The 15,790-nt window shown below is 42.1% G+C and overlaps 1 protein-coding gene across 1 annotated transcript in view; it reads right to left on the bottom strand.

The window, feature by feature from the left end:
• Positions 1-4,735: 4,735 nt before the first annotated feature.
• The window catches only part of SLC2A13 (solute carrier family 2 member 13), a 124,180-nt gene continuing 113,125 nt past the window's right edge, over positions 4,736-15,790 (bottom strand). The window contains exons 8-10 of the mRNA XM_088533223.1: positions 6,535-6,656; positions 6,269-6,421; positions 4,736-5,070 (exon numbers count right to left, since the gene is read on the bottom strand). Of these exons, the coding sequence (XP_088389349.1) occupies positions 4,844-5,070; positions 6,269-6,421; positions 6,535-6,656 (502 nt within the window). The 3' untranslated portion in view covers positions 4,736-4,843. The remainder of the gene's footprint in view (positions 5,071-6,268; positions 6,422-6,534; positions 6,657-15,790) is intronic.

The following is a 15,790-nucleotide window of genomic DNA, read 5'->3' as shown; positions in this document are numbered from 1 at the left end:
AAACTAAATTTCGAAAAATTATATCCAAATGAAAGTGAGGGGTGTAACTGAACCATAGCTTAAGCTTTCTTTCCAAGTGCATACCCAATCATTCTAGTTGACTTATCCTTTCAGTGCAATGTAAGAAAAAGGGGGATTCGGATGAGCTCTGGATTCTGAGGGCTGACTCTGGGCTAACCTACACTGGTGCTGAGCAGACACGTGAACACCTTGGAGAAAAGGGGCAGGATTAAAGAGATGCCGCTTGTCACACTAACAGGTCATTGTGGCTAAAGTATATTCTCATATACAGAACTCTGGAACACCATTAACACCCATTTACAAAACACTACAGTAATGATTATTGGCACATAAAAAACTCCTTCTCTATATGAAAACATACACAAAATAGATAGGAACTGCCATTTTCTCAGACTTTTAAAATCTATATATAGTTGCCTTTAAGGAGTTTTACCCCCAGTATCACAAACAACAATATTTCTTTAACAATGTTCACCTAGATTTTACTGTGCTGACGTTTTTAACACTGCTACAACCTAGACCACTTTGTGGATTATGCTTAACTGTACTGTATGCAAGGCGATGAAGATTGATAGAAAACCACTAAGATTTCTGCACAAAAAAATGTGACTTCTTAAAATCCAGAGAACAATTCAGTCACTTTATAGGCAGCAGCTACATGTAAGCTGTAAAAGTTACCCGCAATAAAAACACATGTTGCCATAAAGCACATATTGTGGGATTATCTGCTTCTGGCCTGGTACACAAAGCTCTCTTTTCGTCCCAGTGCAGAGGAATGGGTTTTGGTTAGCCTGACTCTCCAAAAAAGTGCACAAATACCCTACTCTTTAAAGTGCGTAGCAGAACTTTGTCTTCCCTCTCATTTCTGCTCTAGATCTCTCCCTGGTACTGTGAACACTCTGCCTCTTCCTTGCTCAGTAATGCCTGGCTAGCAGAGCCGCCCATGCAAGCAACATTTCAAGGAGGCCGTGCTGGAAGAGCGCTAAAGGCAAGGAGCAGAGAGGTCGGTATGAAGAAGTACAGCCCTAGCTGTAGTTACCCCTCTGGGCCCTGGGGCTGCATCCAAGACCCTCGTCTCTGGGAGGGAAACCCGCTCAGTGCGAGGAGCCTCGTAACAGCCCCTGAGAATCACAGTTCCTCTCCAGCGACCAACCGAGGGATGAAGAAGGGCAAAAGAGGTTTCACAGAGGAAAACTCTCAACTTCCCAAACTCGGCTGCAAAACGCTGCCTTTTCCATCTCATGCACAGAACAGGCAGCGCCAGAGCAACATTCATGCTACCGCGTGTCCGGCTGTCACCGCCGCTCACCGACCTCCTCACCACAGCGTGTCCGGCTGTCACCGCCGCTCACTGACCCCTTCGTCACAGCGTGTCCGGCTGTCACCACTGCTCACCAACCCCCTCGCCACAGCGTGTCCGCCTGTCGCCACTGCTCACTGGGTGACAACGGGGAAGAGCAGCAGGACGGTGCCTCTCACAACGAGTCCCAGGGCTGGCTCCACTGCTGCTTCCTAAACGGGTTTGTTACCGGCTTTAAAAACTGACTTTGATCAACAAACGACAAGGGGAAGGGACAAGTTGCAAATTACCTCAAATAAAAATATAATTTTAATATTTCAAAACGGGTAACAAACTACTAAAAGTGAATTAAATTAAAAAGATTAAAAATACATCAGGAATTGTTTCTTTTATGCTTGCTCTTAGACCAAAATATTTAAAAGCATCAGATGTATTAAAATACATCAATCTGTGGTATATAATCAATAAGCAATTCATGCAAAACTGTACAACCAGCTCTATTAGCATTCCTGATACACAGAATACCTGAATTAAGTGTGCAGGCCTTGTGAAGAAACTGTTTCACATCTTCTGCAGAAAGCTTTTAATAAAACCATGTTGTGCTTAAATACACTATTTATGCTACTTCAGAAATTAAAACCCTGTCGTAAGAAATTATTCAGCTACATTGTACTTTTGTTCTTTGATCTGGAATGTTAGTAAGTCTACCTTTAGCAAAATCTCTCAAAACTTAAAATATGCAAAAAATATAAAAAAATCTGTTGCAAAATAGAAACATTCATTTAATTTTCTTCATACATTATAAATGTTCACAGATCCTAAAAATAAAACCCTAATTGTGTAAGATTAATTTCAAGTATTTATTTGATCTCGTTTTTATTATACATAACGCTCGGTGTCACTAGGTGTTCCCAAGGAATGGAATGTTTTCTCTAGAGAAAGCAACCCTAAAAGGAAGACGTAAGACCAACTTTTTGGGGTGGGAAGCGGGGAGTGACGATAAAGAAGCCGATACATTCTGCACCCTCGAGTAAAATGCTAGTGCTTTAACCACCTCGCCTACGAAGCCAGGGGCACGGGGTGCAAAACGTTGGAGATGCCTTCGATAAGACGCCGCAGCTGTGGCCGAGGCCAGCGCGAGCCGAGTGCCACCAGGTCCCTTTGGAGAGCCCAGCCTGGCCGCAGGGAGCAGCGAGCCGGGACGCTGCTCACCCTGCTCGGCTACACCCCAGGAAAGCAACAGCCTCCTGCAGCCGCGGCCCCGCGCATGGCGCCTGCAAACCCACAGGGACCTGCTCAAGCTGCCCCCGTGCCGGGTGCCGGGAAGTCCCTGGTGGGAACAACGGCCCCCTGAGCTGCTCTGACACTGAGACTCTTCTGAAAGAGATGTGTCCTGACAGACACATCTTCTCAGGGACAAGAAGAAACCTCCATAACCTGAAAACCAGGGTGTCCTCGCATGCGATGAGTGTCCCTTTTTCTCGTTTCAGGTATTGCACCTTTGGGGAAGGCTTCGAAGCGGAGCCAGCCTAACGGGGATACTCTGCAGAGGGTCTGTTGGGATGTGGTTTTGGAGACCTGAACATTTTCAACAGCTGGTGTTTAGGAGCATAAAAATGTTGTGCGCTTAAAGGAGAGGAAAGATCTAAGGCCTGAGAATCCAGCTCTCTCGCTGCGCCAGGAGATGCTCCGGGTCCCTCCACCACGACTCATTTGCAGCTCCCTGTCTTACAGCTTGCCGCTTTGTTTCCAGCCAAACCACAGAGGGACGCTTTCAAATGGTCCTTTTAAAAACTCTTTCTTACATTAATCAAGTAAAAAAGAAAATGACCCAAAACACACCCCAAATACTGAAGTTCAGTAATTAAATAGTGTAAGAACCCCCCTTATGTAGCATAATGTCAGAGTACACCAGATTTCATCATTCCAACAACAAGGAAATCCCTATATTATCCAACGAAAATAATTTGGTAACAAATGCCCAGTTTCATTTTCATAGTACTTTGTACATTCAAAGTATTTTTCAACCCAAGAAAAGCTCACCAATGGTATCTATAAAAGCTAATGAACCCAACAATTTCCTTCATCTTTACATAATGAAAATAACTGTATTTTTACCACAAGTATGGGGAACAGGCCATAGCAGGGGGGTTCGCGTTCTTTCATGAACAAAATATATCAAAGATAAGAGTTTGAATATCTGATGCTTTCAAACTCATACCTCTGAAGAACTAAAGCAAGGAAAAAAGCAAGGAAAAAATACACAATATTTTATGCAGATGCATAAAATTCAATTTCCAAGGCAAGTAATCATGGCAAGTGAACAAACACCATACAGATTTTCATTTCCATGCTAAAGGCAGCCACCTTGATGTCTGTGCCTGACATTTTCTTGACAATTTTGCAATGCTTCAATAAGGCAATTAATATGAGATACACGCTTCCGCCCATTGCTAATATTTTGTTGTTCAGATCCCGTAAGACCTTGGTTAACTAAGGGCATCTGAAGGAAAAATTTGCTGGGCTCCCTTTACTTTGCACATGCAACCTGAAGGCTGTGGGATTACTCGTGAGTGAAGGGCACAAGAGGGGGGATCTGTGCGCACTCAGCAGCACAAAACCTGTCCCTTCCCTTCATTTCTTGTAGCTCATGATGCTTCATGTTCAAAACTAGACACACACCCAAATGCAAAAAAAGAACAACAAAACGACTTATTTCCAACTAACTGATGCCTCTGCTTTGCACTTAGCAACAGATACCTGCTCACTTGCACATGTGGTCACATTCTGAGGTCTGCTTTACTGCTAGCAAGAGGTTACGCTGGCGGCTGGTCTCACAGATCCCATCTGCTGCGCGCAGTGCTCGCTCCGGGGGTAACCCGGCGCGGTGAGACACACTCACAGCAGCCTGGGGAGCAGGGCGCTCTGCTCCTCCTCACACACAAACACAAGTGAAATTCTATCGGGGTAGATGAGGGAAATCTTCCCTCTAATACATAAGAGCAAATACTGGTATTTTCAAGCTCAGTCAGTCCTTTTAAATGATCCCCCCCACAGCAGCTTATGCATTCCTCAGTTTTTGTACAGTGTAGCAGAACTTTATGCTCAGCTGCTAAGGAACAGGAATTGGACAGATCTCAGCTGCTTTGGGATTAGCCACTGTACAACTGTCCCTTTTGTCAGTATGGAAGGTAAGGAGAACCACTAACCATCTTGGAGAGCCTTCTCTGCTCATTTGGTACAGAGCACTGTGCTCAGCATCTTGGGATGGTGCAATAGCATCTGCTTGATTAATTCATATAATCACGGAATTGGATCATTTCTGGAAGCCATTGCTTTTGGTTATCAAGAAAACCCCAGCATATCGAATTGCCTCCCGAAGGGAGCATTTTTGAATACGAAGGCATTTTTAACTAGACAGTAGAAAGGAGAACCAGACCAGAAGCAGGGCAGTGAGGTCATCAAAGAGCTGCTCTTTCCCCAGAAGGCTTTTAAATGATTAAATGCATCAGCAGCTGAAAATTACTCCACATCAGAAGCGTCGTTGTCAGAAAGATGGTAATTACTTCCCTTCACCCGAATATACTCAATATACCTCCCTTCATCAGAATCTGACATGCCACACGTACATAGCCTGTTTTCAAACAAGGATTCAATTTCCTCTAGCTTTTTCCCTTTCGTCTCCGGAAGGCAGCCATAGATGAAGAGGAGTCCCAGGCCGGCGAACCCTGCGTAGAGGAAGAATGCTCCTGCAAGAGAAACCAGCGGGCATGTTACACAACTCCCCACCCTGTCCTCCGATACGGAGCAAAGGAAGGGCAAAAGCAGGAGGCTGCTTTTACAAAAGTCCTTTGATAGCTGTAGAAATCTGTATCATCTCTATCATCAAAACACCAAACAATTTGATTAGGGATGCAGAGGGAAGACTGCTTTGTAGATCACTTGCTTATAGAGCAAATTAACAAAAGCAATTTCGCTCAAGACGGAAGATAATACAGATCCTTTTTTGGCAAGTCATTCTGCTGTTAAAATAAACAGCAATTAAATCACTGCACACCCTCTAAAAAGACAGGTGTGAACAGCAAGAACTTCCACTGTTCTTAACAGGAAAGGACACATGGAGACCACCCCCAAAATGAGAACACTGGCAAAAAGACATAATCAGGAATAATATAGCACTCGTGACTCCCCCACCTGATCACTATGTAAAATTCCTCTGCAAAGAAACTCAGCACTAAGATTAAGCGCGTTCCCCACCATCCTGGTTAAGTCTGTTCCCCTGCACTGCTCAGCTTCACTACAGACCCACGGAGGGTCCCAGAGGACCAAGAGACTTTCACCTACCGTTAGTTTCTAGATTGATGACTCAAAGGAACTGCCTGGCACAGCTGCAGAGCGGCTCAAGGGCTCTCTACCAGCACTGATAGGAAGGTCACAACAACTCAGCACCAGTTTGATGTAATTTAGAAGTCCTGCCCTGGAGTGGCTGAGCACTAATGTGACAATCTCTCCACAGGCTCCAGAAGACAGGACTCAATCAACAGCTGGGAGCGGTGCAGCAGCGGCTCCAAGTGCACAGCTATTTCTGCAAAGAACATCTGATAATGGCCTCAGATGCCATTGCAAAATGGAAAATTGCACATGCTGCCCTCGTAAGTGGAAATTGGCATATTTCGCTAAGTTAAAAGCTTTTTTTTTCAGTTTCCATGTTTTCATCAACTGTATAAATTCTTTTCTAAGGACAGAAAGAAATAGTTCTTACGAAAACAGGAAAAAATCTATGATCCAGGCAGGTAATATCAGCCCTCTAGTCTTACTAGATATGTCTGGGATCTTTGCATTTACAGCTGGAATTTTACAGAGCAAAATAATGAAGAGGTCCATATTCTAAAGCAAACCTAGGCACCAGTGACAGCGCTGCACCCGTGGCCACAGACCGCTCCTTACCATAGTAGGTGAGATACTCGGCTGTGTGCAGGAACGTCAGCGACACGAGCACGTTGAAGAGCCAGTTGACCCCGGACGAACACGCGTTCCCTGTGCTTCTCGCCCAGAGAGGGTAAATCTCAGAGTTAACGGTCCAGGGCATAGGGCCCATCCCTGAGAATCAGAAAAAAAGAACAACAATCTCAGTTTAACACATAGCCTCACCACTCAACATTTTAACTTTACACTTTTTTAAACTTACTCCATGAAAACAAACATTTGCTTACCAGGTGCAAAGAAAACCAAGTATAAAATAAGGCCCATAAGTGCTGTCCATGAGTATGGAGTGGGGCAGAAATTGTATGCCCAAAATAAATCTTCCTTTTTGAATACAGTTTCATTTGAACACCTAGAAAAACAACATGAAAAGTGATATTGAAGAATTTTCAGAAAAATGTGTGATATCCTCAATATTGTACTTCATGTCTTATCAAAACCTGATAAACATGACTTCAAGATGAAAACAGATCCATCCCTGTGAATTTATCAAGATGACTTGAGCCCAGTCCTATATGCAGAAGCTTGCTTTACAAATAACTTCAGGTCTGACTACACGACCTTAGGAACAGGAGAAACATCTCCGTACTTAAACACTTGGCTTGTACTGCCAGATCTCCTTCAAGTGAATAGTCCCTACCATACAGGAGGAGTCCCATGAGAACTGGTGAGACCATTCACATGAATATTACACGGTGGAGGAAGAGCTGCAGCAACAGGACTCCAAGAGGAAGATGCTGCAAGCAAGCAACATTTAGGCCAAATGGAGGTTGGTCCTGCACTCACTGATGTGACTTGGGGAATCATCAGTATTGCTCTTGGAGTGGGCCAAAGCCAAGTTATCAGGAAAGGAGGAGGGCACTTTTCTTCACAGTAGCTTAGAATAAGCAAGTTCAGCAGCTTAGAGGAAGGCAGCGTTTCTAACTAGACAGTAAGCAGAAGACGACAACCAGAACTAAACCGTATCTGAGCTATGAGACAAAAGAGTGATTTTATTCCAAGGACTGTGTAGAAATTACGTGTTTCTGGAATAACAGATTCAAGACAAGGTATTCTCAGTCAACTGAAAACATTATAACACATTTTAATTGGATGCTGGCAACTAGTTTTTTTTATAATAAATCTTATTTTTGAAAATCAGCATTTGTGTAGAGGGGCAATAGAAAATAACTGTAATTCCAGTGACATTTCAGCTGCAACAACTTCAGCTGCTACGGGTGAAAATGCGAGTGCTTTGCGGGGAGAGGACACCAAAAACATGAGCCTCAGGTAGACAACCACCCTTTCTTATGCAATGTTATTTATTTCAAGAGAAGAAAGCACATCTGTCTAGGTTATGGTTTCCAGATTAGTTGAGTATTTATGTGAAGAATATGATCCTGTAATGTCCAACGGTAGGAACAACAGAATGAAGTAGCCAAAAATGGGTGGCAAATCATAGCTGGGGAACAAATACTGAGATGGCAGAGCAAGAGACACCTACCAGCAGACCTGTCACCACTACAAAACTTGACTTTAAAGAGCATATTCCAACACAACAATTTTTCTCCTCTGACTTAGGAAACAGGCAGGCAACCCCAGGCTGGTAATGAACACTATTAAGCAGCAGGGGTCTGTTTTAAGGCTGGAGTCTTCCTTTTATTGGCATGAATGTATCAACAAGCCATTTAAAGCAGAATATCACCATGAAGTTTCAAGCAGACTCAAAGCCAATTTCAAGGCACCTGGATAGCCAAAATTCAAACACACTTTGAAGGGACAGAGAGAACTTAATCCAATGAATCCTGGGAAAAGGCACATCTGAAACAACCGCCAAGCCCTAATGCTGGCTTTAACTGAAGGGAGCCCCAAAATTTTAAGCTCCACATTGCAACGGCCCACGCAGAGCCTCAGGAATCAGAGACACCAATAGCCTCCAATCTGGTAAGGATTCCTCACATTCTTTCAGCCAAAGAGGCTCCTGCCATCCCTGCTTTTTTTTCCCCCTTGCTTCTAAATATGACTGCAAGTTCTTTCTCACGTCACTTTGCTCTTTTGTGGCTTAGCTCAGCATCACCTTTGGCAGCTAGACAATGATCAGTCCTTATTCATGTCCACCCTGAGTGACTCCCACAGCGCTTTAGGTTCCTTGGTGCATACGGCTAAATCCAGCCTGAGCTTTGTCACAAATGTGCTGCTTATCTCACACTGAACTGACAGGAGAACTCTTCGTTGTTCAAATTCGCAGTTCTTTACATGTTAAGGAAATAGTGCTAAAAAAAATTATTTCTCAACACCCGGTGGAACATAGAGATCCTCCACTCACCTCTACAGAGCAACATGCTTTGCATTTGCCTTGCTAGGAAATCACAGGGTTGCTCAGTATCCCACACTTTTTACAACTGCCCATTTGCTTCTTTCGCTGTTACTCGAATTTCATGTGCAGGTGCTTGCTCATGAATACAAGCTGATTATCATTTTAAGATGTCTTGATGCTGAAATTGCTTTCCCCATTCTGTCTAAGCCGGATCGGCAGCTTCCTCAGAGCTTCCTCATGCTTTTTCTCAAATTTTACAGTAAATAAAGATTTTTCAGTTTATTACCTTGTATCTACCTCGATACACAAACCAGCCTGCAGATTCAGACAGACACAAGCGCCAGGCGGGCTGGATGTTTCCTTCCCCTACCAGCTCTCCCCAGATGTGTCCTGCTATCGACAGGGTGGAACACAGGCTCCAGGAGGGAAAAACAGATGTCTCAGAAGCCTCCTGCTGCTGGAGCCACTGAGCTGTTCTCCGCTGTTTGTCGGGGACCGAGCTGAAATTCTGCTCCAAGGAAGCGGATTCACTGACGAATGTAACGTCAAGAAGGAGGACAGCACCAGAGCCTCGACCTAATGCAAACCTGGCAGGAAGGAACTTCTGGGCCTTGCTTCTCCTTCAGCAGCAAAGCAGCGTGGGGCACGGAAGAGAAGCAGATACCTGCTTTTGCTGGAGTCTTGTGGTTCTGCATACACACAAAAATAATGCTCCAGGACTATGTGTCTAGATGTTTATTCAAGCATGGTTCTGTACCAATTCTACTGCTATTATCCTGTTTCTACCAAATACATTATTTTGCTAAAGAATATACTATTAAGTAAGTACTGTATAATATTCTGAATTTGATCCTGCATGAAGGAAACAACTATGCTTGGAAAATGTATAAGCAGCTACGAAACTCTTCTGAAGAATTTGGTATAGAAAATACCATGGAAATAACTTATAAGTCAAATCATGTAGCCAGGAACCAGCACAAAGAGATTGTAAATAAGAATGTGCTGGGTAATTGTCATATCGGTATAAACTTCAAAGTCGTACATAATTTCCTCTGAATTTATGCCAAAGTGAAAACATACTAGTATTATAGTAAAACCCTTTAACATGAGTTTCTTTCATTATATGTTTTCAACAGGAGCCAGTTCTAGCAGCTGATCTGAAGAATTCTGCTGACTGTAAATGTATCAGAATAGCTGTACATTTCTATGATGTCATGTGTTATTATATATTTAATTCCATCAACACAGAATTCTTCCTTTACCAGTTAACAGTCTGCAGCTGGTAAGACCCAAGGTCTGCTCGCCACCCCTTCAAAACGCCATTTATAGCAGATTGAAAAATAGGCTTTCGTACGTTGTCTAAATGTTATTGTTAACAACAGCAGGATGAAACAGGATGAGGCCCTTCCTGGATAATCAAACTAAATTTTCCCTAAAACCGGGGCCAATTTGGCTGTAGAACAATTTTTGAGTGCGACACTGGAAACAGCAGACTCGGGCAATCAGGCAGTGCACAGCATCACCAAGTTAGCCCAGCACTGGAAAGGGACCCAGCTGATTTTCCTCTCAAATTTCCGTCAATTTTTGCTTTGCTGTCGAGCGAGGAATGTGCGGCTTTAAAGATAGGACTGTTGTGGGAATTAAATGTTTCATCCTGAACAGTTCATATATTTTTAATATGAAACCTGCTGGCTTCTCATTGTCATTTAAGCCCTTCAGAAGCATCTTGAACGGATTTAAATGAAAAATGCTAAAAGGTCAAAAACTCAAATCAAATCAGTCTAAGGAAACAAATTACTTTTAAAGAAAATCGCTAATCTTATCACTCATGTCCTTAAAAGGCTTGCTAGAATATGCATATCTCAAAATTATGTCTTCCTCTCCGAGAGGAAATTTAACACCAGGTTCTGCTGGTATGCAAAGATTTTACATCTAATTCACAGTTTCACTGATCCCCTATTTCTTTGCTCTAACATGGGTAAAGCTACTAAAGGACTGTTATTATGCTAAACTTCTGTGTCTGGGTACAAAGATGATGATTATCGACAACTTCCAACTCAGTCTCCAATGTAACACAAATTTTTAATTTAAAAAAAAGCTGTGTAAAGTGCCAGCTTTTAGCTCATGCAAATCAAACTGAACAACATAAACACACACCAGAATTGTTGAGTCCACTTCTCCCCACAAATACGATCACCATAAGGACGGAGGACCCAGAAGAGCTGATGAGCAGTATTTGCTGCTTGGTCAAAGAAGAGTTTTGTGGAAGACGCCTCGGAACATCTAATAAAATTATTTATCCACGAGAAATTACTAGTTTGATAGAAGAATCTGTTCCTTGATTCTGGGGTTAGTTTGTGCAATTTGAGGTCATCATTTTCAGCTAAAAATATTCTATTCTCTATTGTTCTGCTGTGTCACAAAATCTATTTCAGTGGTCTGAAATAATTGTCTTTAAATTACTTAAAGGAGAGAATTTAATGAGGTATCAATTGAGCTGACTAATAATCCAGCGATAGTGAGACACATAACTAAAGGGAATTTTGATAACTGCCCCCATCCTGTTCATCACATGAAACGCACTCGGAGCACTCGGACATCATCGATGACACAACACTCAGGGATACACTATGAAATGTTATTCTGCCTGAAGCGCAAGGACACACAGCTTAAGGGACGGAGTGCGTAGGCTGCACTAAACATACCGGTTTGCCTGACTGCATCACCTATTTTTCATCAACATTTCTCAGGGACAAAAGCTTCCTATCCTTGTCCAGCTTCTTCTACGCACTGGAGTAAGCCACAGTCACCGTATTAGTCATGCAAGCCCAAGGCTCTCCTGGTTTTATTGAGACAAACACCCACTGCTTCCTTTACTGATGACTTCTGGCACACGTTCCGTGTAACAACCCAATAACATTCCAGCTTTTCCAAACCGAGAGGAAGTTTGAGGACTTCTTCATTACTTGAAGTGTTCCAAGCTTAAAAAACAAAACAAAATTTTCCTGCTAATATTCCAACCTTTCACTGCTTGGTTTGCAGACTCATGAAGATTTCACCTTCGAACAGTACCTGAAGTCTGCTGGCTACGTGGCTTCTGGGTATAGATTGTTCTAAATTACTATTTATTTAACCCTTGTAACTAAGCTTACACAGTGACAGGATTCTTTAAACTGATGATAATGTGAAATAATAGGGTTGATTCCTGAGGTAAAATATGAATCGATATTTCCTATACTTTCCTAAACCTTTTTCCAAAATATTTCCTGAACACTGTACCCTCATAACCAAGTTCTGGTTCTCAGAGAAGATCCACTGAGATTTGTCTGAGTATCCACTGCTTTCATTTTGCATTCACATGGAGAGATAAATCATCTGTTTACAGTGATGCTGCTAAAAAACACAGATAAAACCTCCTATGCCAGATGAGGGAGGGAAGGAGGGAAAGAAGGAAGGGAGGGAGGCAGGAAGGAAGGAAGGAGGGAGGGAGGGAGGGAGGGAGGGAGGGAGGGAAGGAAGGAAGGAGGGAGGGAGGGAGGGAGGGAGGGAGGGAGGGAGGGAAGGAAGGAAGGAAGGAAGGAAGGAAGGAAGGAAGGAAGGAAGGAAGGAAGGAAGGAAGGAAGGAAGGAAGGAAGGAAGGAAGGAAGGAAGGAAGGAAGGAAGGAAGGAAGGAAGGAAGGAAGGAAGGAAGGAAGGAAGGAAGGAAGGAAGGAAGGAAGGAAGGAAGGAAGGAAGGAAGGAAGGAAGGAAGGAAGGAAGGAAGGAAGGAAGGAAGGAAGGAAGGAAGGAAGGAAGGAAGGAAGGAAGGAAGGAAGGAAGTTTAGTTCAGTAAGAAACCTCCTGTCACCTCCATTAATTGCTGATGAATTTGAGCACAAGTGAAAACCAGTATTTAACACCTGTCTGTGTTTCTCTTAGGAGAACATATTCCATAAAGACTGGAAACTAAAATACTTGAGCTGGGTAATAGCTGTGGCAATTGCAGCTGTCCAAAATACCTTAAAAATCTTCAACTGAAGAGACAAAATCTTCAACTGAGGTTTCTTTCTCTAAGCAATGCATTCCATGCCAAACAAGTTTAGTAACTGCTGGTATAGGCTAGAGAAATAACGGCAGGAAAATACTCTCCCCAAGCTGAATAACTGGCAGTTCTTACTCTGCATCTGGGAAATTAAAAGCACATATTCAGAGGTAAATAAATCAGGCTGAAGCTTGGCTGCTTTACCCACTCCTGAACTGGAGAGGTTAGAAAAACCTTCTTTGTTGTGTGCTGTGGGACTGTATTTCTGCATTTCTAGTAACATTTTATACAAAACCGGATATTTCTTAGAGATCTGTTTGGAGGCAGCCTGTCATATATATAGAAATAACAGTTAATTATATTGTCCCTTAATAATATGATTTTAATTAATTATTATTATACAATTAATTATATTTTAGAAAAAGTCAATTATTCACATTCAGCTCCATTTTCCTTATTGGCTGCTTTTTCTTTTATCTTCTTCTTATAAAAGAGAGAGAACTCTACAGACTTTCAAAATCTAAAATCAATTCTTGCACCACTGTACAAATCTTGTTAAATTAAGAAAAAAAATCACTTAATATTCCTTAATCCAAGCCAAACGCCTTACTGAAACAGTTTCTTCATGGGAATAACTTTCTCTGAGAAATAGCTGCCTTCCATCATGCCTCTCAGCCCTGTCAGCATATGCACGGCAGTATTTTTATTATGCTCTTCTAATGGAACCCTGCCTCTGACTGCCTGGACACAGATACATATACATTTGTCTTAATATTCAGCTAAAAATCTTCAAAGAGATTTAGCTCGAATGTTCGTTTTTTCCCCAACTTTTTGAGAAATTGTTGCTTTGCAACTGCAGCTGAAATCACCCAATGGAGGAATTTTATTTGATATGAATAGATGGAGTAATAGATTATCAAATGATGATAGTGCTTAGATGATACGGTCTCCGCAGACAGATGTTCAGCTTGGGAGGTGTTTCTGGCCTGGAGATTATCTTTAATACAGCTGTATCTATTTCAAAGCTCAAATTGCTGATCTTTCAGACTTCCTCCATACTACACTTGGGTTTTCTGAGTTCTGGTGGCTTCCTCCAGACCTTGACTACAATTATCCACTCCTCTGTCATGCCATAAATGTTTCAGGCTCCATTTTCCATCGTATCTCCCAGGAACAAATAGAGATGTCTCTCTGCTGCCCACTAGAACATTGTCACCCAGATTTATGTCATCTTCCAAGCTCCTGCTTTCCCTCCCTTGAGAGAGGGACTCAGCACAGGGCAAGGCAGCGGCTGGACCTCATGTTCAAGCCCTGCAAGTTCAGATGTGAGAGCAGCTGGCAGCGGTCATGAGGCACAACTTGGGGCCATTCTCGGATACAGCTCTCTTAATAAGCAGGAAAATAAAAATACCAGGTCTCTGCTACAGGACATACCACTACATTAATCACACTAGATAGTGATTGATTTATTTTTCTTCTAGATTTTTTTTCTACTATCCTATAAGCATCAGATGGTAATAAAATTGTCAGGAGATGACTGATGTATCTGTGTGCCACACAGTGCTTTTATTCCAATCCTAGTTCTGATCCTGCCTGGACACACCTGCTTTCCTCCATGAAAAACTAAAAATAACTAGCAATAATTAAATTATGTGATTGCAGAGTTCTGTCATGATCAAATCATAAATAGCTCAGATTTTATATTAATAATATGCAAACTGGGTGAGGACTCATATAACTATGAAAAATCATCATCATCATCATCTGTTCACTTAACAAATGACTAACAGTTCTGCCTACAGAATGTTAATGGGCAGAATTCAGAATTAAATCCTCACTAAAATGCAGAATCCTGCCCAGTGCTGAGCACGAGCCCAACACCATGTCCTTCCACACATTCCTACCTGGCATTAGGCTGGCTACTTTCATCATTGGATAAACAGGTCAGAGCTTCAAAACATGCTGCTTTGTATTTCCTCCTAATATTGGACATTTTCAGATATGAAAATATTGGACATTTTCAGATATGAAATAGCTGACAGTACAGAATTAGCTCTTCAGTGTAGAGAAAAAAAAATAAGATAAATGGCTTATGTATTTTATCTTTCTGTGAAAAGCTTCAAAATTTCCCCCATTTTTAATCGGAAAAATTAAATGAGACAGGAAAAAAAAGGGGGGGCAGGGGGAGGGTGCAGGAGCATCACAGACTAGAAACTTGTTTGGTTTAGTTAAAAATGACTTTTGGGGGGTAATTCAATGAGGGAAAATAGATTATTTAAAATACTATTTGCATCCTATTAAAATACTTTAAATAAAATTCTCACATATCTAATTACATTATTGTGCATGCTGAGTACACCAAAGTCTCACAAATAAGCCCCGATCTACGACTATATTTAAGAGATAGCAGGCAGGAGAAAAGAAGGTTTGATTAATACCCAGCTAAGGGATCCACATTTGAAACAGCTTGAAATCATAGCTGCAAAAATCAGACGTGGTATTCTGTCAGCATGGGAGCCAGGACAAAAGTGTATTCACTGTGCAGATCCAGAAGGCTGCTCTGGGGTTTCAAAATGTATAATTCAGTAACACCTAGAGCTGTTAGGGATATTTCTAGAAGGAGACTCCTATATGAGGGTACACAATAAATAAACATCGGGTAATCATTTCTGGACGGATTCTTGCTAAAACACAGTAAATACTTCAGAGAGACATTTCTGTAGAAGCATAGAAATACATCTCGGTTTCATCTTTTTTTTTTAATTCATTCTGAAGATCTTTTTCCCTATTTAAAGTATGAGTCACTTATTAGCTTGATATGTTGATGTTTAGTTGCAGAAATTGTTGCTCTAAAATAGCAGAGAAAACTTCACTGGACCCGGAGGTCATTCAAGGGTAAGGTTACAGAAAGGTAATGTCAAAGCAGGAGCAAGAACACATCTGCCACGTGTTTTCATGAGAAGGCAAGATTTTTTTTTTTTTTGCAACTTTAAAGACCTCTCTGAACCTTCTTTGCAAGCTAACAGGAGAAAACACTAATGGAAGAGCATCCATGCCTGCAAAGCTCAGAAGGCAACAGGAGGCAATCACAAGGTCATCTGCCCCCTGCCCTCCTGGGACGTATTCTAAGGACCAAGGACCACTTTGAGGACCAAGGACCACTTTGAGG

The sequence above is a fragment of the Tinamus guttatus genome, unplaced genomic scaffold (genome assembly GCF_059628265.1).
Source record: "Tinamus guttatus ecotype Peru unplaced genomic scaffold, ASM5962826v1 Tinamus_guttatus_pri_ptg000489l, whole genome shotgun sequence".
NCBI classification, from domain to species: Eukaryota; Metazoa; Chordata; class Aves; order Tinamiformes; family Tinamidae; genus Tinamus; species Tinamus guttatus.
This window is presented reverse-complemented; position numbering and strand designations above follow the sequence as displayed.